Source organism: Giraffa tippelskirchi, chromosome 2 (assembly GCF_054371585.1).
Source record: "Giraffa tippelskirchi isolate mGirTip1 chromosome 2, T2T-mGirTip1v1.2.pri, whole genome shotgun sequence".
In the NCBI taxonomy this organism is placed as follows: Eukaryota; Metazoa; Chordata; class Mammalia; order Artiodactyla; family Giraffidae; genus Giraffa; species Giraffa tippelskirchi.
This window is the reverse complement of record NC_137276.1, coordinates 52,835,240-52,859,137: the sequence shown is the minus strand read 5'-3', so window position 1 is coordinate 52,859,137 and position 23,898 is coordinate 52,835,240. Positions and strand designations below refer to the sequence as shown.

The window sequence follows — 23,898 nt, the reverse complement described above, 5'->3', positions numbered from 1 at the left end:
GGTTCACATAATCCATAGAAAAAAATGGAAGGAAACGAAAAAATGGAAAGGAGGAAGAGAAGAAAAAGAGACTTTAGCCCTATCAAAGGAATAATTATAATAAAGGACAAATATTTGCAGAGTGGATTTAAAAATGTGACCCCATTATATACTGTTTATTTTTTAAGCTACAAAAATAATTATACAGGCAAGTTGAGGATAAAACAATGGAAAAGTTATATTATGTATACATTAAACAAAGGAAAATAGGAGTGCATATGTTACTATCAGATGAAGTATTATATACGTCAAAGCAAAGAAATGTATTACAGAAACAGACAGGGACATAATATGATTTAGAAAGGATCAATGATCAGGAACACATAGAAATCCTAAATATATATATGTATTTACAAAACAATAGAACTGCAACTGTGAAGAAAAACCTATAGAATTGAAAAGGAAAATAGACAAATCCACAATTACAGTTGCAGATGCTACTCTGCCCCTCTTCACAATCAATATGACAAACAGACAAAAAAATGGAAGAACCTAACATCAATCAACAAGATTTAACGGACATGTATAGAACACCTCCCCCAACAACAGTAGAATGCATATTATTTTCAAGTTCATGTAAAACATATATCAACATTTATATGACCATAAAAATATCTTGCACAATAATCTTTAACACATTTAAAAATTGAAATTGTGCAGAATGTTTTCTTTGACTACAATGGAGTTGAACTAGGAATTGATAATGTAAATATAACAAGAAAATCTCCAAACACTTAAAACTAAATAATATACTTTTAAATAATCCAAAGATCAAATATAAAACCTCTAGCAGAATAAAAAAATTTATTCAATTAAAAAATCAAAATTATGGGACACAGAAAAAACAGCGCTAAGAGAAAAAAAAATTAACACCAAATACATACATTAGAAAAAGGAAAAGTCTCAAAACAATAATATAAGCTTTTACCTCTACACCCTAGAGGAAAAAAATAAATCAACAACAATCAACAGGAAGAAAACAACAAAGAAAAGAATAGAAATAAATAACATTGCATACAGAAAAACAGAGATAATCAATGAAACCAGGATCTGGTTCTTTTTAAGAGGATCAATAAAACTGACAAACCTCTAGCAACACTGACGAATATGAAAAGATTCAAATTACCAATATCAGGAATAAAACCAAAGATATCACTAGAGACTCTGTAGACTTCAAAAGGATAAAAAGAGAATAATATAAACTCTACAAAAAGTATTTGACAACCTTGGTGAAACAGACCAATTCCTCAAAAAGCAACAAATTATTATAATTCATCCGAGACATAATTTTAATGGACTAATAATGAAACTGAATTTTTCATTTAACTATCACCACCCCCCCACACACACACAAAATGCAGATCAGTAAGATTTCACTGATGAATTCTATCAAATATTTAAGATGAACTAATACTCATTGTACAAATCACTCCAAGAAAGCAGTAATAATTAATTTTACGAAGCTACTGTTACCTGATACCAAGACAAAGAACCAAAAAAAAAACCCCAAAACCTACAGATATATTTATCCTTTAAACACAGATGTAAAATCCTTAAAAATATTTTAGTAGACAAAATTCAGCAAGGTATAGAAAGAATTATACTATTACCAAGTGAGGTTTATTCCTGGAATGTAAGGAGAGATCAATATTTGAAAATTAATCACGTAATCGACCACCTTAAAAAGTTAAAAAAAAAAAGTGATCATATCAGTCAATGCAGAAAAAATATTTGATTAAATTCAATGTCCATGACAAAAGTACTCAGGAAGGAGATTGGTCAAGATGTTAGAAAGACCCTAGCTCACCTTCTCTCAGGAACACACCAAAATTGAGACAGAAGACAAGAGCACAACCATTTTGGAAACGGTGAATGGCCTTGAGCAAAACAAGTCTTGCAAGCTAAAGAACAAAGGCCTTGAGAGCCAAAGTCCCAGAGACAAAAACCAGGCTTGCAAGAATAAAAGACTAATTTTATTACTGTTACACTAACAACTATTTCTAGTTGCCACAAGACAGGAAACTCAACTATAAATTTTAACTTTGTTCCTGGGCTTTCTTACAGGAAATTCTCATGTATTTCTCTCCACTCACAGGAGTCCTCCCTATTCCTGATAGCCACGGAGCCACCTGCTGCTGATCAAAGAAGCTTGAGGATTTTAGCAAATTATCAATGATCACAACACAAACCTTCCCTCTAGTTATAAAAGAAACTTATCCCTTCTACTCAGGGAGTTGCCACTTTTTTCTATCTTCTCCCTTGTGCACAAGCAATCTCTTTTAGTACAAAGCTTTGCCTGTCTAAGAATCTTGTAGAAATGATATTTATTTCTATGGTATTGCCTTCCAACAATCTGTAAAGGGCCCCATAGCATAACCACATGTGTGCATCTGTGCTTGCTCAGCCACTCAGTTGCGACCGACTCTTTGTGATCCCATGGACTGTAGCCTGCTAGGCTCCTCTGTCCACGGAATTTTCAAGGCAAACATACTGATTTGGGTTGCCGTTTCCTACTCCAGGTGATTTTCCCAGCCCGAGGATCTAACTCAAAACTCCTGTGTCTCTTGCATTGGCGGGCAGATTCTTTACAACTGTTCCACCTGGGAGGCCCCAACATAACCACAACTATCTGCAAAACAGTTATCGATGAAACAGACCAGAATCTACCTGAAAAGATCTTCTATAACTAAAGACACAAAGGACCCACAAGGAGACTAGCAAGAGGGGTGCCAGATATAACCCACATGTAATATAATATACTCCAGATATAATCAAGTCTCATATCTCGCTGTAGGGCTTCCCAGGTGGCGCTAGTGGTAAACAATCGCCTGACAATAGGAGATGCAAGAGAAATGGATTTGGCCCCTGGGTCAGATCTGTGGATGGGGAAGATCCCCTGGAGTAGGAAATGGCAACCCACTCCAGAATTCTTGCCTGGAAAAATCCGTGGGTAGAGGAGCTTGGCAGGCTACAGTCCATGGGGTTGCGATGAGTCAGACACGACTGAACAACTGAGTACAAACCCCTGGGTGGGCGACTCACAAACTGGAGAATAATTATACAGTAGAGGTTCTCCCACAGGAGTGAGTCATTCTGAGCCCCATATCGGGCTCCCCAGCCCAGGGTCCAGCACCAGGAAGAAAAACCCCCAGGGCATTTGGTGTTAAGGGCCAGAACGGCTTAATTTCAGAAGTTCCAAAGCATAGAAAAAAAGACACTTCACTCTTAAAGGGCATACATAAAACCTAATATGCACTGGGATCCAAGGCAAAAGAGGTAATTTGATAGCAACCTGGGGTGGACCTACCTGCTGGTTCAGGGGAGTGTTCCAGGAGAAGGGGGCCTCACGGCGGCGACACAGGCATTGACGGCAGCCATATTTGGAAACTGTCTACCGCATGAAAACGTGTTGGCTGTACTTTTGTTGGCTCCTCCTTGTAGCCTAGTAGAACCAAGACCTGGCCCCACGCAACAGCCCGTAGTTGCCAGTGGTGGGATATCTTACGCCAAAGAGTTTCCCAGACATCAGTAAAGCTACTGTTTAAAAACTTCAGAAACTCACAGCCGGCCACCTCAGGACACGCCCGTAGACACAGCCCAGCCTATCAGAGGGCGAAGTTCCAGCTCCGCCCACCAGTGGTCAGGCAATGGCCTCAGAGTCTTCCGGACCTTGACTCCACTTACCAGTGAGCCAGCATTAGTCCGGACAATCCCTGACATTTGGCAGTCAGGCACCTCATGACCAGGCCCTACTAACCACACACAGCCAGAAGCACCCCCCACAAGGTAGGACCTGGCAACCTACCGGGCCAGGGGCCACCCAAGCCTACCAGACCACCCAGATAGTCAGCCTGCCACAACATAAGCCCTCTTAAGGGAACGCAGCCCTCTCAAGGGAACCCCTACAGGAGCACTCCCCCAAACTTTTTGGCACCAGGGGCCAGTTTCATGGAAGATAGTTTTTTTTGTGGATAGGGATGAAAGATGGGGATGGTTTGGGGATGATTCAAGCTCTTGAGAAATCTGTATGCAGGTCAGGAGGCAACAGTTAGAACTGGACATGGAACAACAGACTGGTTCCAAATAGGGAAAGGAGTACGTCAAGGCTGTATATTGTCACCCTGCCTATTTAACTTATATGCAGAGTACATCACACGAAATGCCAGGTTGGATCAAGCACAAGCTGGAATCAAGATTGCCGGGAGAAATATCAATAACCTCAGATATGCAGATGACATCACCCTTATGGCAGAAACCAAAGAAGAATTAAAGAGTCTCTTGATGAAACTGAAAGAGGAGAGTGAGAAAGTTGGCTTAAAACTCACCATTCAGAAAATGAAGATCATGGCATCCAGTGTCATCACTTCATGGCAAATAGATGGGGAAAGAGTGGAAACAGTGAGAATCTTTGTTTTGGGGAGCTCCAAAATCACTGCAGATGTTGACTGCAGCCATGAAATTAAAAGTTGCTTGCTCTTTGGAAGAAAAGCTATGACCAACCTAGACAGCATATTAAGAAGCAGAGACATTACTTTGCCAACAAAGATCTATCTAGACAGAGCTATGGTTTTTCCAGTAGTCATGTATGGATGTGAGAGCTGGGCAATAAAGAAAGCTGAGCACTGAAGAATTGATGCTTTTGAACTGTGGTGTTGGAGAAGACTCTTGAGAGTCCCTTGGACTGCAAGGAGATCCAACCAGTCCATCCTAAAGGAGATCAGTCCTGGGTGTTCACTGGAAGGACTGATGTTGAAGCTGCAACTCCAATACTTTGGCCACCTGATCCAAAGATCTGACTCATTTGAAAAGACCCTGATGCTGGGAAAGATTGAAGGCAGGAGGAGACGGAGATGACAGTGGATGAGATGGTTGGGTGGTATCACCGACTCAACGGACATGAGTTTGAGTAAACTCCGGGAGATGGTGATGGACAGGGAGGCCTGGCGTGCTGCAGTCCATGGTTTCTCAAAGAGTCAGACACGACTGAGTGACTGAACTGAGCTGAACTGAACTGAAGCACATTACATTTATTGTGCACTTCATTTCTAATGCCACCACAGATCTGACAGGAGGTACCAGTCCGTGGCCTGGAGGTTGGAGACCCTTACTCTAGAGCATGTAGCTTTGGTGACAAGAGGGAGTGCGCTGCTAGGATGCATAGACACCTCCTACAGAAAGCCACTTCTTCAAGGTAGACAAACATAATTAACCTACCACATACATAAAAATACAAATACACAAAGAAGAAAACACTCAGGAAAATAGAGATAGAAACTTCTTCCACTTGATAAAGAACAACAACAAAAAAATCAAAAGAAAAAAATCTACACTTTATGTAGCACTTAAAAGTGAAAGAATGTACCAGGAACAAAGAAAGAATGTCCATACAGATGGCAGTTTATTTTAAAGCCAACATATAATTATCATAGCAATTCCAACCCAGCTATTATACTCCTGACCTTTTATCCCATAAAAATGAATACTTATGTTCACATTAAATCTGTACCTGTTTGTCTGTACAGTAGATTTATTTGTAACAGGTGAACACTGGAAATACTCAGATATCCTTCAGTGGGTGAATGGTTGAAATAACAGTGGTATATCCATGTGATGAACTATCACTCAGCAATATGAATATACAAAACAACTTGGAAGAATCTCCAGATAATTATGCTGAGTGATAAAAGCCAATCCCCAAAAGTTACATACTGCATGATTCCACATATTTAACATTCTTGAAATGACAAAATTATGGAAGTGGAGGAAAGGTTAGTGGTTACCAGGAGCTAAGACAAGGCAGAGGAAAGTGGATATGGCTATAAAAGGACAGTGTGAAGAGTCCTGTGATGGTGAAAATATGTTCTATCTTGGCTGTAACTGATGTCCATCTCCTGAGTGTGATATTGTGCTATGGGTTAGTAAGATGTTGCATCGGAGGAAACTGACTAAAGGGTCATTGGATTTCTTTGTATTATTTCTGTAATCTATAGTTATCTCAAAGATTTTTAAATTTAAGTTTTAAAATGTTGAGTGAGGGAAGGGGAAGGCATGTTCATGCATTTCAAAAGTGTGAACAGTTTCTAGGGAAAGTGAAGATTGAATTGGTTAGAATGTCCTAGTAGAATTTCCAGGTCTCCTTGAGACTGGTGATCGTGAATTTGTTAAGACAGCAACCTGCTCTGCTGTAAACTTAGATCACCTGTGCTCTACTTTCTGGCTACAGGAATAGAGAAAACAGGTGGTTGGGTTTATTCAGGGTACTGCTGCTAAGTCGCTTCAGTCGTGTCCGACTCTGTGTGACCCCATAGATGGAAGCCCACCAGGCTCCCCCGTCCCTGGGATTCTCCAGGCAAGAGTACTGGAGTGGGGTGCCATTGCCTTCTCCGTATTCAGGGTACAGATGTCATCAAACAGGTACAACAATAGGGAGAAATAAAGGATAATGTTTCTCAAAGCCATCTTTATCCTTTTCATTCTCCCCAGCAGCTGCATAAACCCAGAACCCTGTTCTTATACTTTAGGCTATGGCCAGTACCTCCTCATGATCCTGCTATCTATTTTTTCCATCCTACCACTCATCCACTGCTAAAGAGAGCCTTAGGAAGAAGTCAACACCCCCAGGGTTTCTCTCCTTAATTCTCTGGTGGTTCCCCATTACCTGGAGAGCACTTTATCAGACGTGCAAACCACTTTGGCCCTTCAGAGCTTACCCCTAACTTCTTCTTCCAGGCCCTCCAGCAACTTCCGGCCACACAAAACTCAGCATCCCTCAGCCTTGTCATTTAGCCTACTTTCCTTTCAAATTTATGGGTCCAGAAGAAACAATGTTGCCTGCAACTAGGCCTGCATAGGAGTAGCAAATGGAAACCCACTCCAGTATGGGAAATCCCATTGACAGAGGGTATAATCCATGGGTTATATACTGGCAGGCTATAATCCATGGGGTCACAAAGAGTTGGAAACTACTGAGCAGCTAAACAACAATGCCTCCATAGCCCTTTATGCAAAAGTTCGTTATATTAGTCACAGTTCTCCAAAGAAACAGCACCAACAGGATGTGTATGAGTGTGTGTGTGTGTATGAATAAAGAGGGATTTTTAAGGAATTGGCCCATTCAATTATACATGCAATTATGGAGGAGTCTGAGTGAATGTTAGTCACTAAGTCATGTCTGACTCTTTGTGACCCCATGGACTGTAGCCTGCCAGGCTCCTCTGTCCATGGGATTCTCTAGCAAGAATACTGGAGTGGGTAGCCATTCCCTTCACCAGGGGATCTTCCCAACACAGGATCAAACTCAGGTCTCCTGCATTGCAAGTGGATTCCTTACCATCTGAGCCATCAGAGAAACCCATGGACGAGTCTGGCAAGTACAAAATCTGCAGGACAAACAAGTAGGCTAGAGAGCCAAGGAAAAAGTAATGTTGCAGCTTGAGTCTGAATACAGAATTGGAGCAGAATTCCCTCTTCTCTGAAAGTGAAAGTCGCTCAGTCGTGTCCGACTCTTTGCGACCCCATCGACTATACAGCCCACGGAATTCTCCAGGCCAGAATACTGGAGTGGGTAGCCTTTCCCTTCTCAGGGGATCTTCCTGATCCATGGATCGAACCCAGGTCTCCTGCATTGCAGGCAGATTCTTTGCCAACTGAGCTATCAGGGAAGCCCCACTTCTTTGAGGACCTCCATTTTTTCTCTTAAGGCTTTCAACCGATTTTTTTCTTAAGGCTTTCCTCACATGATGGAGGATAATCCTCTTTATTCAAAGTCTGTTTACTTAAATGCTAATGTCTTCTAAAACATACCTTCACAGAGACATTGTGTTTGACCAACTATCTGTGTGCTATGTCCCTAGCCAAGCTGACACAAACAAGTAATCAACACATCAATGATAGCTAGAGTGACCACATAATTTATCCTTCTAATTGAAGCTATTAGTACTAACTCTGCTAGAACAATAAGCATAATGTCTCTGGCAGATGAGGATGTAAGGTCATCCTCATTATAGACTCATCACAGTATACTTTGATATCTCCATGGGAATCTCTATGCATCTCTGCATCCCCAGAGGAAACTGGTGCATTGCATGTTGTTATCTTTGATAAATGTTTACTGCTTCTCCTGGCCCTTGTCAAAGATATATGTAGAATTAAAGTAACAAAAAGTGGGAAATAAAATAATAAATTTGTTTAAAGTTGTTTAAGATGCTTACATTGTCTTCAGTTTGGTAAAAATACATATTTATATCTTTAAGAAAATTCCTTTAAGGATTTAGGGAATATTAGAATGTATAACCAACATGCTAGCAAAGATACTGAAAGACAAATCATTGTCTTGATTATAAAGTAGGCAAAAAGAAGATTATTAACACAGAACTAGAGGGACAAGTAGAAAAAGAATACGATTATAGATCTAACCCAAATGTATCAGCAATTACATGGAATGCAAATGGACTAATTACTACAAATAAATAATTTTTAAAAATAAACTAAATTAAACACAGGACCCACCCCCCCACCTCCCGGCACACACACGCATTCACATAGAACTTCAATCTGCTAACAAATGCTATACCTTAAATATAAGCACAGAAAAAGTTGAAAGTAAGGAATGGAGAGGTGTCAATTTTCTCCAAATTTATTTCTGGATTCAATGCAGTTTCAGTCAAAATGTCAGGAGGAATTTTGAGAAAAATAGGATGATGATTCTAAAATTGATGTGTGAATGCAAAGGACTGACTTAAATTACCAGATATCACAACTGATTACAAAGTTGCAGTAACCAAGACAGTGTGATCTTAGTAAAAATGGACAAATAGGCCATCAGAACAGAATATGGAAACAGTCTAGCACATACAAGCTCACTTGATTTATGATAAATGTGACATGACAATGGTGATGACAAAGGGACTTTTTTTCCTATAGGTGGTGCTAGAATTACTGAATCTGTGTTTTTAAAAATGTCCTTTAACTTCTATTTCAAAAATTAAGTCCAGGAGGATTATAGGTGTAAGTGTGAAAAGCAAAACAGACAGCAACAAAGCATCCAGAAAAAAACATAGGAGAATGTCTCCCTGACCTGGGTTAGGTACAGCTTTCAGAAACAGGACAAACTGATACTGAAGGTAAGAGAAAAGTTGATACATGAATCTACATTTAAATTAAGAACTTCTGTTCATCAAAAAATAGTAGAGAGTGAAAAGGCAAGTCATGGTGTGGAAGAAGAGGGACATTTCACAAAAGCAGATGTTCAGATAAGTATATGTGAAGACTCAATCTCATCAGTCAACAAGAGCGTGCAAATAAAATCCACAGTTTGGTGTACTACATTCCCACTAGCATGGCTACAATTAAAATATCTGAAAGCACTAGTGTTAGTGAGGATTTTCAATAATTGCAATTCTCAGACATCACAGGTGAAGTGCATAAATCAGTGCAACAGTGTCTGAAAACATTTTAGCAGTATCTATATAAAGTCCAACCAATGTATACCTCTGACCCAGCACTCTAACAGAAACACATACATAAATCTGCCCAAAATAATGTACAATAAAATCTTCATAGGGACACTATTTGTAATAACACAATACAAATAAACCAAGTCTATAAACAGTAGACTGCATAAGCTGTGATATTCATATAATTAAATCCTCTATAGCAATGAAATGAACTTCACATAGAAATGAAGAGAAACCTCTAAGGCCAACATTGAATGGAAAAAAAAAAACACAAACCCAGGCCCAAAAAAGGATAATTGAGTCTATCTGTACCTATTTAAAAAATATATTAAATTAACCAGTGGTTACAGAACTAGGAGGCATGGTTTGGGGTTTCAGAGGCATTAATTAAGAAGCTGGAAATGCTCTATTCCTGTTTAGGCTGCTGGCTACGCAAGAGTGCTCACCTTGTTAAAATGAATCAAGCTGTACACTTATGATTTGTGCACTTTTTTGGGTGTATTCAATAATTTTGTTTAAAGATATATTTTCAAACTGTGCCCTTGTAGTCAGTTGGGCTCTTTGCAACCATATTTTCTACAGTAATGATGTTTATCACTGATTAAAGCACTTAGTGTGTGCCAGCCACTAATGCTGGTACTAGATGTTTTATTCCAAGTTTTATTATTTCATCCTTTGAGATGGGATTGCTCCTCTCTTTGTATAGATTTCACAGATGTGGAAGATGATACCTAGAGAGGTTAAGTGACTTACTTAAGGTCAAATAGCAAGAAAAATAGCAGAACTTGATTTCAAAAGCATGCCTTTTTGATTGCAGTTCAGTGTCTCTTCTGTAACTCCCTGCCTTGGCATTGTTTGGGATTCCATTTAGAAGGGTGGCCTCCAACAACTAAATTAGAGTTTTGAGGGATACAGTCTCTGCCTCAGCTGCAAAAAGGGAAAGGAATGCTTTTTCCACAAATGTCACATACTCCATTCTGCCAGCCTTCACCCACAAGCTTGTGATCTGTGATGGTTGAGCTCCAGATCTAGGAAAACAACCCTCTGTCTGATGTCTCTGCATTTCATGTCTACATCTTCTGAACACATGGGGCAAGCTAGGATGGAGAGAGCACAGGTTCTATTTAGGCTGACAAACTAGCTGGACCACCTTGAGCAAACCACTTAACTATACTGAGTCTATTTTACCTCATTTGCCAAAAAGGAGATTTCTTGATTTTCCAAGGTAAGAAATGAGTTAATTCTCATAGAACATGATAAGCATATAATCCATGTGAATCCCCCTGTTCCTCCTCTGCATTCTGACATGTTAAGCATCTTTCATTTCTCCCGCTCACCATAGCCATTCCACCCTGCTCTGTGCCCCAGGAGGCTGGCCAATGTGAGTCTTGGTGGGCTCCCTGCTCTCTGCTCTTGGAATTAGCAGAAGATTAAGAGGTGGGGAACCGGTGAAGTCAGAGTACGTGTTCTCCCTCCTGGCTCCTTGTAGGGTCACCATCAGATGGCTTATCCCCTGGAGACGGACTCAGACAGCCCATTTCACACCTCCTCTCTCCCAGTTAAAACACATGCTTCCTCCTCCTCTCCTTTCTGGCCACGAGGGGCTAAGACTGTGCTGCTCCCGCCATCCACAGCCTTCTTCACTATTCTTACGGCTGTCCACGACCTGCGTACATCTTTCTGAATAGTGCCCCTCTCCTCAAATTCCTCAGCTTCAATGTGCCCTCTCTTTCTTACTGGGCAGGATCCTTACTGATCTGACAGCCTGCTCTGTCTTTATCTCCTCAATTGAGAAGCACCTTCTACCTGAGATAACCTAGCTTGTCCAGATGACAAGTTGCTCATCAAAGAAGATCAGTCACTGTGAGCTTCATACCTAAGGTGGTGGCAGAAACTGAAAAACAGGTACAGACAGAGTAAATGTTAAATGATCTCAGCACACATACTCATGCATCTACTTTATTCATTAGGCATAAGGGAGTTAGGTCCTATCTCAGAAGCAAAGAGCCATCACCCCAGGAAGCCCCTGACCATCTGGGGTTTTATGGAATGTGTGACTGTAAACCTCACCCCTTATACTCCTGAGGAATCAGTGCCTCCATAGCTTTGGAGGCCAGTCCTCCCCAGAGCCTGCTTCTTCTCACATCTGCATTTCTTTATAAGCACATAGGGAAGTCAGGGCACTGACTGAACAGCTTCCAATCAATTTGTGCCACTCACTCTAGGTCTGCCAGGCTGCTTTTCATTTGCTTTCAGGGAACAATTAAGAATTATTATCTGAGCAGGTGTCAGGAACAGAGGTGAGAGCTGCAAGCATTGTCAGCTCCCAGTGGGACAGGGCTGGGGCATAACGCAAGTGTCCTAGTCCTAGGGGTGAAAATGGAAATGCTGTTTTTCTTTGCCCTGGCAGGCAACTTTGCCTTCTGCCCAAGCTGAAATGAAGTGTCCACTGTGTGAATACTATGAATGAGACAGTTGGCTACACTCAGAGGCTGAGCAGTTCCCACCAAGAAGTAGGGTGCTATAGGTATGCAGATAAGCCCAAGAGCTGCCATTTTTGAGACTGTATTTGTGCAGAGGCTTTATCACAGGTCCTCACAACTGATCAGGACTCAGGACCCATTCTTAGGTGAAGGGACACAGCAGAGGCTCGGAATTGAGAGTGACCAAGGATACTCATATGGTGAGTGACAAAGACCAGAGCTTAAGACAGACTTGTTTAACTCTCAGTCTCTACTTATTGTATGAGTGTTAAGCCAGGCTGGTTCCCATAGACATTCATTTGGCTCTACCTTAATATGGAAGAAAGCAATCTGACCTCCACGAAGCAAAGGTAAGCACTCTTGCTTGTCAGCCTCTGTATAGGTTCAACAGATGGGTCAGATAGCACAAGAGGGGAGCGTATGAAATGGGAAAACTTTGTTCTAGTTGTCAGAACTCACAGATAGCTCTACAGACATTCTTATCACCTTAAACACAGGATAACAGAGCTAAAAGTTCCAGAAGCTAAATCAAAAGCCAGATCTTGCTGATTTCAGTCACACTCAGCAGTTGCCTTGCTGGAGATCTGAGGGATCCCAATCCCTTCTCCCTGTCCCATCCCACAATGAGCCCAGTGTAGGAGAACATGTGTTGCTCTGCTCCAGGCCCTGTGATAACACTCTCAATGTAAAGTGCTAATACTGTGTCATGAGTAAAGGCATGGGCTCTGCACTCAGATTGCCTGGATGTCACAGCCCTGTTCTACCAGGTCAGCAAGTCACTGAACTTTTCTGAGCATCCTTTTCTCCCTTAGCTACAATGCACGATAAAAACAGGAACAAATGAGATGGTATAGAGAAAAGTTTGGTATGTAATAAACACTCAATAACTTGCAGCTATCCTTATGATTACTAAATATGGGATTCTCAAAAAAGACAATGAGATATATATTATCATCATCAATATATGAATAAAGCAGTGAGATTCCAAGAAGAAAAAACAACAGCAAAAACCCACTGTACTCAATATGTCACGACCATTATGTGCCGAAGTAGGATTCCAGCCCATACCTGGACAGTTTCACTAACTGTCCCTTTGTCTTATCTGGACCACGCTCCCCTGCACCGACATTAAAGCATCAGAACCACTCCACGGCCCCTTCATCCTGCGGTTCCTTGGTGTGCTCTGCCAGTGGGACTTTACCTCTGGGTTAAAGTCCCAAGGTTCCACCTGAGGTGTATTTCCCACACTCTTTCCTCTGGCTGATGTTTTGTAATTCTTCCCCCTCAGATGGGTACTGACCTGGGATCACACCTGAATAGCAGCATTGGAAGACTGGAACATAGGGCCTGCCTGAATCCCATCTCTTACAGGCAGAGACTTAAAATTTTTATACGAAAAGTTTTAAGAATATCCTAGAAGATATGGATCTTGTTTCTGAAAAACATGCACACACACAGAGTAACTGAACAATTTAACAAACAATTTAAAAAATCTCTCAGGCACCTCAGAGATTACCCAGGGACTTCGGGGGAGGAATTCCTGCCCTGGAAAGAATCCTAAAGTGCTTTAGAGCACTAGTTGGCCCCGGAGCTTCCCTTGGCCTGATACACAGTTTACTTTCTGTAGAAGGAGGGGTTTGGGGGAGGATACTGCCCCCCCCCCCAGAAGCAGCCTGTTTTCTGAGTAAATCTAGGAGACCCTGACACCCTGCCTGTTTAAGGGTTCTTTAAAGGAGCAGGTACCTGGCCCAGACTCTGTGGATAGGAATGACCCTGCTAGCCCAGGCTAGCCATGGCCACAGCAGGGGTGTAAAAGCAGATACTCACCTGAGGTCACTGGAGAGAAAGCAACAAAGGAAGAAGCTGAGGGAGCTGGTGGGGCTGGTGCCACGATGCCTTGGGGCAGAGAAAGTTGGCATGGGTCCAGCGGCTGAGGGACAGCAGGTCTGCTCCCTATCCAGGGAGAGCCAGCTGTGTTGTCAGGAACACGGGGCTATGGACTCAGACAGACAAGGAAATGTGTTTCCCAACACTGTCACTTACCAGCTTTGGAACCAGGCCTTTTTGAGTCTTACCTTCCCTTTCTACAAATTTGAGATAATAATTTCTACCCTGCAGGGCTGCCCTGAGAATGAGAGAGCATTTGTATGTAAAGCGTAGAGAGCAGACTCCAGAACACTACACAGGCACACCTTATTTTATTGCACTTCTCATTATTGAACTGCACAGATATTGTGTTGGCTACAGACTGAAAGTTTGCGGCATCTCTGTGTCAAACACGTCTATTGGCACCAGTTTTCTAACAGCAGTTTCTCACTTTGTGTCTCTGCATCAAATTTTGGTAACTGTCACAATATTTCAAACTTCGTCATCATTATTGTATCTGTTAGATCTGTGATCAGCAATCTTTGATGTCATGATTGGACTTTGATCCTATGACTCCCTGAAGACTCAGATGATGGTTAGCATTTCTTTACAATATTTTTAATTAAGGTAGGTACATTGTTTTCTTAGACATAATGCTACTATACACTTGATAGACTAGAGTGTAATGTAAACATAACTTTCATATTCAACAGGAAATAAAAAAAGTTCGTGTGCCTTGTTTTGTTGTGATATTCATTTTATTGTGATGGCCTGGAACTGAACCTGTAGCATCTGCAAGGTCTCCCGGCACCTGATCAATAAACAGTCAGTGAAATGGATGTGATCATGTCTATTCTTAAGTGGAAATAATTAGATACATTGGAGAATGCTGGAGACTTCTTCGCATAGTTCCAGGATTTGGGTTGAAAATCACGAAGATTTCACAATAATGGTTTGGTGAGAGTGGACAGTTCACTGGGCACATTGGGTGCCTGGCCATAGAGAGACCAGATAGATGCAGGAAATGCATCTCCCTCCAGAGTGCCTGACTGCAAAGCACCACTTGGCTGATGGCTGCATCAAGACTGTACACTGGACAGAAAAGCTCTGAAACAGCCTCTTTCCTCCCTGGACTCGGTTCCCCAGATCTGAGGAGCAAGACCTGCTTCCATTGCCCAAGTGCATAGCTGTGTGCTTTTAAACTCTGCATGCCTGTGTCTACAATGCTGAGTGTGTTTGCAAGGACCTCAGTGTTCATGTAAGGGCATGTGTATATGTGTACATGTGCCTGTGTGCTGTGTGCTCAGTCGTGTGTAACTCTTTGAGACCCCATGGACTATAGCCATCCAGGCTCCTCTGTCCATGGGATTTTCCAGGCAAGAATACTGGAGTGGGATGCAATTTCCTTCTCTGGGGATCTTCCCAACCCAAGAATTGAATCCACATCTCTTGCATTCCCTGAAATGTCAGGTGGATTCTTCACCACTGTGCCACGTAGGGAGACCTGCATGTGCCTGTGTACACTTACCTTGTTTGTTGATAAGTCTCAGTGTGTTGGTGGATATTTTGTTTCCCTCAGAGCTTGAATACCTGGTTGCCCTAGCAACTATATGCTTGGATCTGCCAGTAACAGAGCCCTTTCTGAGACATTTGATTGCTCACCCTGGTGCCCCCTCTTCCAGACCTTGGCCATTGCCCATTGCAAATTTCTGTAGCAGGAGTTGTTTTTTCTTGTTATGGAGAAAACCTCTCCTTTCTCTGGAGCTCAGCACCCAATGTCAAGTTCAGAGGTCAGAAAATGAAAGCTGGAAAGAGGATCTGATATCATTGGAAACTGTCCCTTCCTCCCTTGTAGGAGGTGATTATTGGCTCACCTGATTTATCTGGAACATCTGTACTTTTCTCATAAATAATCTCTACTATATACCACAGAGAGGGAAAAAAGACAATAATTAAAGTTATTGGCACAGGAAGTTGTTACCTATCTGAAGTTTCCTGGTATGAAGGGTGAGAATAATAAAGATAGAACATAGTTTCATTTATTAAAAGCAACTAATGGCATGAAAAAATATTTTAAATACAAAAAAAATGTCACATTGGGAACAGAAATGCTGTCTCTTTTATTGTGTTCATAGCCAGGGAAGGTCAGTTAAAATATTTTGAACTTTAATCTTGTGTTCCCAAAGCTAGGAGAGCAAAAGAAGGCTTTTGTTAAGACATAGATGCTAATTCATGAGCATATACCTGTGGGAGTGAAAGGTAACTAACCCCTTAGTCTTGGAAGCATAAGGTTGCATAGAGACCCAAGTTCCCCAGGGGACCTTCCCCAACCCATTGATGATTAAATGAGAAGGCACAGACCAGAGGAACTGAATGTTCCTGCCATGTGATCATGGCCTTTAGGGCCAGTGGTCTTTTCTTCCTTTATATGCCATTTGTCTCCTTTCAGAGCTTGAAAAGACAGGATTAAGTATCGAATTTGTTTCACCTTGTAAGATTTAGAATGATTTAGAATTTAAGAACTGAGTTGCTTTTTCTTAAGTAAATAGAACACTTTGGGATTCCTGTCTAGATCCATCTGTCTGTTCAGATAATCTGGGAATGCCTGAGGGTTCTATGCCTCCCCACCCCTAGTCTTTCAAGCCTGCATTCAACATTGGAGAAGCCTCTCATTGATGCAGGGACAGAAGGACAAGGGCCAGACAGGCTCCTTTCAGTTTCCAAAAGTTGCGATTTTGATCATGAAAACCAAACTCCTGAGGTCAGCCCAAGGCTGCCAGGTGGCTGTTTCTCCTCCAAAGGCCTAAAAGTCAGAGGGGAACTTTGTGATGCAAAAAAAAGTGGGGCTGGAGAGCATATGACTCTGGAGTTGCAAGGGCCAGACTGGTGATCCCAGGGTCATAGAAATGACTGGGTATATGGATATTCACTGGAAAAATGGTATCCCAGACCCTCTGAGAGTCAAATATTGAAAAGCCAAGCTATGGGTCCTCAAAGAATGACAGCGCCTTAACCCTAAGGCCAAAGCGCAGGGAAGCAACTTTTCCAAGATCTGAGTGGGTATAGATCTGAGAGAAGAAACAAAATCACTCAACTCTTAAAAGGATGCTCATTCCACAAGGCCATGGGAACACTTCCCTATGTAATGTGTCCCAATTCTCTCCTAGGAGTTTTCCAAGAAGTCAGATATAGCCAGAAACTGTTAGGTTAACCAAACATTAGAATTACTTCTCAGCCTGTCCCTCACGTTGCTCCCCAGTTGATAAAGGCGTGCTCTGCATACAGACTGGGTGAGGGGGACATGCCTCCACTGCCAGGTATATCTGAGGCCCACTAGGCCTGAGAAATTTCTCTCACAGCAGTCCACACCAAGGGAAAAGAATATAGCGGGTGCCCAGGAACACACAGATAGCATTTCTTCACCCCAGAGAAGAAGAGGGTAGGGAGCAAAGTCAAGTTTTATTATTAAACAACTTTAATCCAAATGCTGATTACTATTTGCAGTGTCTGAAGGCACAAAATATACCTAAAATGTATGGAATAGTCTAAACAGAGTTATAAATCCAAAGAGCAAAGCATGAAAAAAAAAAAAGATACATTCTGAGCCGACACAGAAATCTGAGTTGGGAGGAATTTTTTTCTAGAGAACTTGCTTGAGTATCAGTCATTTCCCCTCATGCCAAGGATAGGAAATTTTTTAAAAATTTACATAAACATGGCGAGGAATAATACCATGAGTTGTTCAAATTTTTTTTATAAGCAAAATACCTTTCCTTTAAAGATCCACTTGTTCTCATTCTCCCTCTCTTCCACACACACACACACACACACACACACACACACACACGCACGCACACACACACACCCCAGCACTCTCCTCTCCCTGACACTCATTGAAAGCAAACTGCCCAAGAAGACACCCATGGTATACCCCGGAAGACAGGTCATTTCAGGGAAAATAAAAACAGACTTGAGTGTGAGATAAGGCAGTGAGACCAGAATTTGATTAAGAAAATAGAGAAATATATATGAAAAAATTGACCATCCAGGGAAGGCCCCCTCAAAGTGCTGATGGAAAGAAAATGAAGTCTGTTCTCCCTCAGGATTACCATAGCCCACCTAAGCTTCCCCGCCTGCATGCACCAGGCTCCAAACTCTATGCACTCTGATTAGAGGAATGTCAATGGATTGTCTTGGTAGCACAAGTATCAGGCCATTCGCAGCATCCAGAGATAAATAACATAATTATAAACACTCTCCTCCCCAGGGTGCTTTTAGCTGACTCTGTGATGCAGCCGTTCCTTACTGCTCAATCATGTCACACGGGACATTGGGAAAGAAATCAATCCCAGGCTAGTTATCACCTTCATAAATATATCTCTGGAGTAACTCCACAGGGCTATAGGAGAGGCAATCAATAGGACTTTGTATTTCTCCACGACCATAGACCCCAGCTCTCAGCGCCCCCCCCCCCATTACTGCTGGGGGAGGGAGCCCCGCTCTTCTTGGTGCCAGATGTGGGGTGTGTTCAGCACCATGGCAGGTTATGAAAGCAGAATCACTTTTGTCTTCAGAAGAAAAAGAGCTAAAGTTACATATAGTTACACACAGCTTAGAGTACTTGAATGACTGCCTCTAGAGTCATTTCCTCTCTCAGATTCTATAGTTTAATTGCCCCAGAAAGGGCAATGGAGGGAGGCAGGGCTATCAGGTTGTTGTAGCCTGAAGAAACAGAGTTTCCTAGCAGGTTTATCAGCTCAGGGATAGAGCCGGGAGCTCAGAGACTAAACGATGCCCTCAGCGAGGAGAACCCCTGCCATGGGCTGGATCACAGCCTGAGAGCTTCTGGTCAGGAGCAGGTGGCGAAGCAGGACGTGAAGTCTCACGCTGGGTTTCAGCCCTGTCTGGCAGACTGTCTGCAGGGTTTAAGACCCAGAGACATCCTTTTACTTTGGGAGCTACTTCTCTGAGGGTTGGGAATTACTTATCTCCACATCACACAAGTTACACTGTTCTTTCTCTAAGAGCCAAGGTTTCCTCTTACCTGTGTGAACATGGTCCTTTTGATCTATTCTGGGCACTCTCATCACCTAGAGCACTAGTCTGCTCACCTGTGGTACCTCTCTCCACTCCTCCAACAGGATCCTTTTACCTGAAACACAGGCCCACACCCAGGTGAATATTCTCCCCTACCTGGCTTCTCGCACCCTCCACCTCACCTGGTCCACACACCAGACCTCACATCTACTGATCCCCATGGGAAAAGCCAAGCCCACCTCTGCTCAGCCTCTCTGAGGCAATGGTGGGACCCACCCTCTTTCTCCCAGATTCCATCACTTGTGGATGCTTCTTATTAAGAAAAGAAAGTTAAAAAAAAAACAAAAAAAAACAAGAAACACACTGAACAAGGCCAACAGGATAACCCTAGAGCGTGTCGGCCTCAAAGTCCTCAGAGTGGTTGTATCGGCCTGGGTGCTTCTCTAGGGCCCACAGCACACTGTGACGTGAAGTGGGGTGACCAACAGGACAGCTCCAGTCCTGGGAGCCTCCTCAGTCCCAGGCTGACTGGCACAGTTGATCACCCTACAGCACAGGGACCCAGGAGTCAGGCTAACATTGGCTCGAGGCTCACCCTTTATCTACATGAGAGGACTAAGGGGAAAAAGGCCAGGGGCAGAGGAACATGGCAGGAACCACGAGACAGGGCAGGAGGCAGCACCCCAGGCTCCTCTAAAGGGACTGGCTGTTCACCTGCCCCTCTCCACCAGCAGGGGATATCCTTTTCTGATCACCCCTCCTGCCCTTGCCCTCAGAAAGGCCCAGGAACAGGGGGCTTCTTTGGCACTTCAGAATGATCACAAGTAATTTGCCATTTTATTCATATAGAACAAAATTTACAAAGTCATTCATACAGGTTTTGTTTTTTTTTTTTACTGACTTCGAAAATTGGGAATATTCAAAATACACTTTTACCCCACTCCATTCTGTCATTATTTACACGTATATACAAGAAAAATGAAAGAGTCTCTGTGTGTGTGTGCGTGCGCGCGTGCGTGTGTGTGTGTGGTTTGTGTTGTTGTTTTCTGGTATTAAAAAGCTCTGCTGGTCGGGTGGGTGGATGGGCGGGCAGGAGGGCAGGCGGCGCGGTCAGATGGAGGTGCCGTGGGAGGTGTCCAAGGCCTCTGGAAGGACGCCTCCAGGCACGGGCTGGAAAGACATGGGGATGGGGGTCTTCACGGGGCTCTGGCGGAACAGCCCCCCGTTGGGCGACCTGTGTTTGCACTGCATGGAGGGCATGGTGGCCGAGCTGCTCAGTGGCAGAGGCAGGTTGCTGCTGGGCCCTGATGAGAGTGTCCGGCTGGTGCCGTGGCTGCTTTGCTCTGGCAGGAAGGTGCTGACCGAGAGCTGTGTGTTCTGGTACTCTCGCGTGGGCTCCAAGGCCTGGCTGGGAGCCAGGCCCCCCATCTCCAGGGCAGAGAGCTCAATGGACGCTGGGGAAATCTGCTTGTGAGCAATGTCTTCATCCATTAGACTGTTCATGCGCCGATGGACCTGCTCCAGATTCACTTCTTTGTCCTAAGGGAGAGCACAGGAGGAGGGTCAGGCCAAGCCCTAATGGGAGCCCCAGCTGGTTTTCTACAAACTTTGGGAGGCTGGACACTGCAGCTTGCTGGGCAGTGGGGTAAAGCAGGCCCCCATTCTTCCCATCTTCACCCCACTGCATGGCCAGCCCTCCTTACCTGGGATACCGGTAGCCTAGGACACTGCTCCCAGGTAGCAAGGACCCAGCAAGAAGGGCTTTTCAGCATTTGCCCCCCAAATGCACTCTGCTCAGGACCAATCACACCCAGAGGCAACCCTTGGGAGAAGATGCTTTGAACAACTGGCAGAAGCAATGGAAGAAAGGAGCCCCATGGAAATAAAAAGATGTGGTTCTTGAGCCCCTGATATGCCCCATGGATTTGCAATTTAGTGTTTACAATGCTCAAAAGACCTGGTGTGATCATCCCCACTGTACACAAAAGGAGGCTTGGGTTCAGGAAGGTCAATGGCCTCCCAGAGTCATAACCCCAGTGAGCAGCAGAGGCAGCATGGGAAGCCTGGAGTACATCTTCAGAGATGCTGGGGAGGGGGCCTATCCCTGTCTGGAGGCTCATGTGGCTGGGGGCCTGGATGAGGATGGGGCATGGGATGGTGAGGAAAAGGACTTCCCCAAGATCAGCTGTCATTCCTGATATTGTGAAGGTTTGAGGCTGCTGAGATGGGTGACCCTCACAGCTGATTCTCCATGTAGCGAATTGCACATCTGACTCTTTTGCCATAAGGGGGATGTTATCAAGGAAAATATTTTGTTTGTTCAATTCTTTATTGGCTTAAGAAACAGAACAAATATCACTGATATTTTGTCTTCAATGTCAGAATAAGTCAAAGAGGCCAAAGTACTTGAAAGCTCCTTAAAGACAAAGACTATGTAATCTGCTTCCTCAGTTTCTCCCCAGTGACTTGGGGTACAAAACCAGATGTCTGTGGAAGAGCTATACAAACCCCTCAATGACGTATTAGAAGCTGCAGTCCTATTTTCAGGCAGCATTAGGGCTGATGTGTCAGGCAAGGTTAATCCCTCCACCTATGCATCCCTGGTGTCAAACTCCAAGAGAAGTACCATGTCGAAGCTTTGCTCCAAAACAGAACATCACAGGCTGTCTAATGTCAATCTTCATACAGCAGAGAGAGGAACCTGTCTGTCCCCTGCCGACCCTTAGGCTTGTTAGAAATAACCACAAAAGGCAAAAGTAAAAGTCCTGAATGTGCTTTCAAATGAAGAAAGAAGGAACCACACAAATCCAAGAGCCATTTCAGTGAGTCTTTGGGCTCCTCTAAGGCTGGTTCCCCAGGAAGAGGTAACCCTGAATAACTGGCATGAGCTCCCCTCTCAGAGGAGGGCCCATGGGGCTAACCCCCATGAAGTCTCATCCCAGGTTTCCTCAGACAAGGAAGCTGCCTTTGCCATCCACTCTGTGTTCCCAATGCCCCCTGGCCTGGAGAAGGCAGGGTCACTGCTCTCTCTACCGCCTTGTTGAGATCATGACCAGCACACAGGGCTTGGCTTCTGGTGAGACATCTGCTATCTTCCCTAGAACAAGAAATCTGACAACACCCAAACAACAATGAGGAACTCATTCCAGGCCATGAAAAAACCAGAGGATAAAGAAAGCCAACTGGTGTGAGGGTGGAAGGTACTATAGTGAAGAGATCATACTGTAGATAGAATTTACATCAGAAATCATTGACATGGTTCCATCGGCAGAGCCAAGATTCCAGTGAATTGAAGACCCACATAGCAGAGCTCAGCTTACTGATGCTGACAGACCAGCTCCAAGTATAGGACACTTCCGGGTGGCAAATGGGTGAAATTGGGGGAAGGGTACTAGGGCTTTACTTAGACTAAATATGGTACATCCAATGTCTTTCATGGACTCCTTCAACAGTTTGTAACATGTTAACAAACCAAATCCAAGTTCTCTTCTTAATTAAGTTATAGCATGGTTAATCCAGCTCTGTGCTATCTTGGTCTTTTCCCTGCATTGTTTATACGCTTTGTTTCCATTTTTTAATATTTGAGCAAACTCTGGGAGATAATGAAGGACAGGAAGCCTGGCATGCTGCAGTCCATGGCATTGCAAAGAGTCGGACACAACCTGGCGACTGAACAACAGCAAACTGTTATGTTAGACATTGGCTGTTTGACTAGCATCAAGCATCAATTCTCCCTTCCCAAGAAGACCTTATTTTATTTTGTTTTGTTTCACTTTTGGGAACTGCTTTTCCCCCACTGGATAACAGTGTGGCAGTTCCCTGTCTACCTGTAGCCAAAAGGCAGGACCATGACCCAAGTAAGGACAAGAGAACTGGATCTGAGTTCTGAACAAAGAGATAAAGAGACGGAAGATGTTTGATGGTCCATGATAGCGACAGTTCAAGAAACTTTCTCCTCCATGATCACCCTTCTGGATCATGCCTCCCAGCTCTCAAGACAAGCCTGGACTTCTGTCCATCACTGGGCAGGCTTCTCCAGCCTTCTCATGGCTGCTCTGAGCTCCTGATAAGCTCTGTATCCAGCATTTTCATATGTGTCAGCCAGTGCCACAGCTGTGTTGGTAAATATTTGTATCTATAGGCTATTTTCACTTCAAAATAAATGAAGGACACAAGACAGGTACCAGAAAGCCTGGAAGCTGGAGAAATTGAAGGAGAATTTCAGACATTTCTGAAGTTTAATAATACAAACGTCCCTTCTCCCTGCAGCCAGCAAAGCTAGAAGAATGAACAAGCTGAGTGCCTTGGCTGGCAGAGCCTTTAGCTGATGAAGGAAATTGAAGACCAAATAAGTGGTCCTGGGATCATTGGAAGAACTAGTTAGTTGCATAATCTTGCCTTTACTTCCTTTCTATTTTCTTTTCAGGGCTTTAAGAACCCTTTTGAGGATGGAAATAAGTAGTTTAAAAGTAGACTAATTTGGAGTAGGAGGTAAATGTCTTGGTCCCAGCTGTATTCGCTCTGGAATCTGGCCTTAGAGAAGAAGTGGTGGTGGTTTAGTCACTAAGTTGTGTCCGACTCTTGCGACCCCATGGACTGTAGCCGCCAGGCTCCTCTGTCCATGGGATTCTCCAGGCAAGAATACTGGAGTGGGTTGCCATTTCCTGCTTCAGGGAATCTTCCTGACCCAGGAATCAAAGACAGGTATCCTGCATTGCAGGCAGATTCTTTACTGACTGAGTTACAAGGGAAGACCCCCTTCTCTCTTAGAGAAGAGAGCTTGGCCCTTCTTCTCATACTCAATGGAACACTCAGCCAAGACAAGTGTTCAGGAGATGCTCCCCATGTTGTTGGGCTCTATAGGTAGAGAAGGGATAACTTCCTGCCAAAGAAAGCCAGAGGGAGAATTGAGAACAGGGGAGCCCTCTTACCTATTGCCAGGGAAACAGAGAAAGGGAGAGCTTTGGGGGAAGGCAAACCAACCAACATCTTCCAAAGAAACATTTGTGAACAAACGA

General features: G+C 43.4%; 1 protein-coding gene and 1 long non-coding RNA gene across 4 annotated transcripts in view; both read right to left on the bottom strand.

Moving 5' to 3' along the window:
• The window catches only part of LOC145534961 (uncharacterized), a 76,752-nt gene extending 72,891 nt beyond the window's left edge, over positions 1-3,861 (bottom strand). The window contains exon 1 of the long non-coding RNA XR_014075133.1: positions 3,347-3,861. This is a non-coding gene — a long non-coding RNA (uncharacterized LOC145534961). The remainder of the gene's footprint in view (positions 1-3,346) is intronic.
• Positions 3,862-19,758: 15,897 nt separating this feature from the next.
• GRID1 (glutamate ionotropic receptor delta type subunit 1) overlaps positions 19,759-23,898 on the bottom strand; it is a 677,264-nt gene continuing 673,124 nt past the window's right edge. For all 3 annotated transcript variants that reach the window (XM_081563134.1, XM_081563129.1, XM_081563135.1), the window contains one exon: positions 19,759-20,419. In XM_081563134.1, coding sequence (XP_081419260.1) covers positions 19,991-20,419 — 429 coding nt within the window. In that variant the 3' untranslated portion in view covers positions 19,759-19,990. The remainder of the gene's footprint in view (positions 20,420-23,898) is intronic.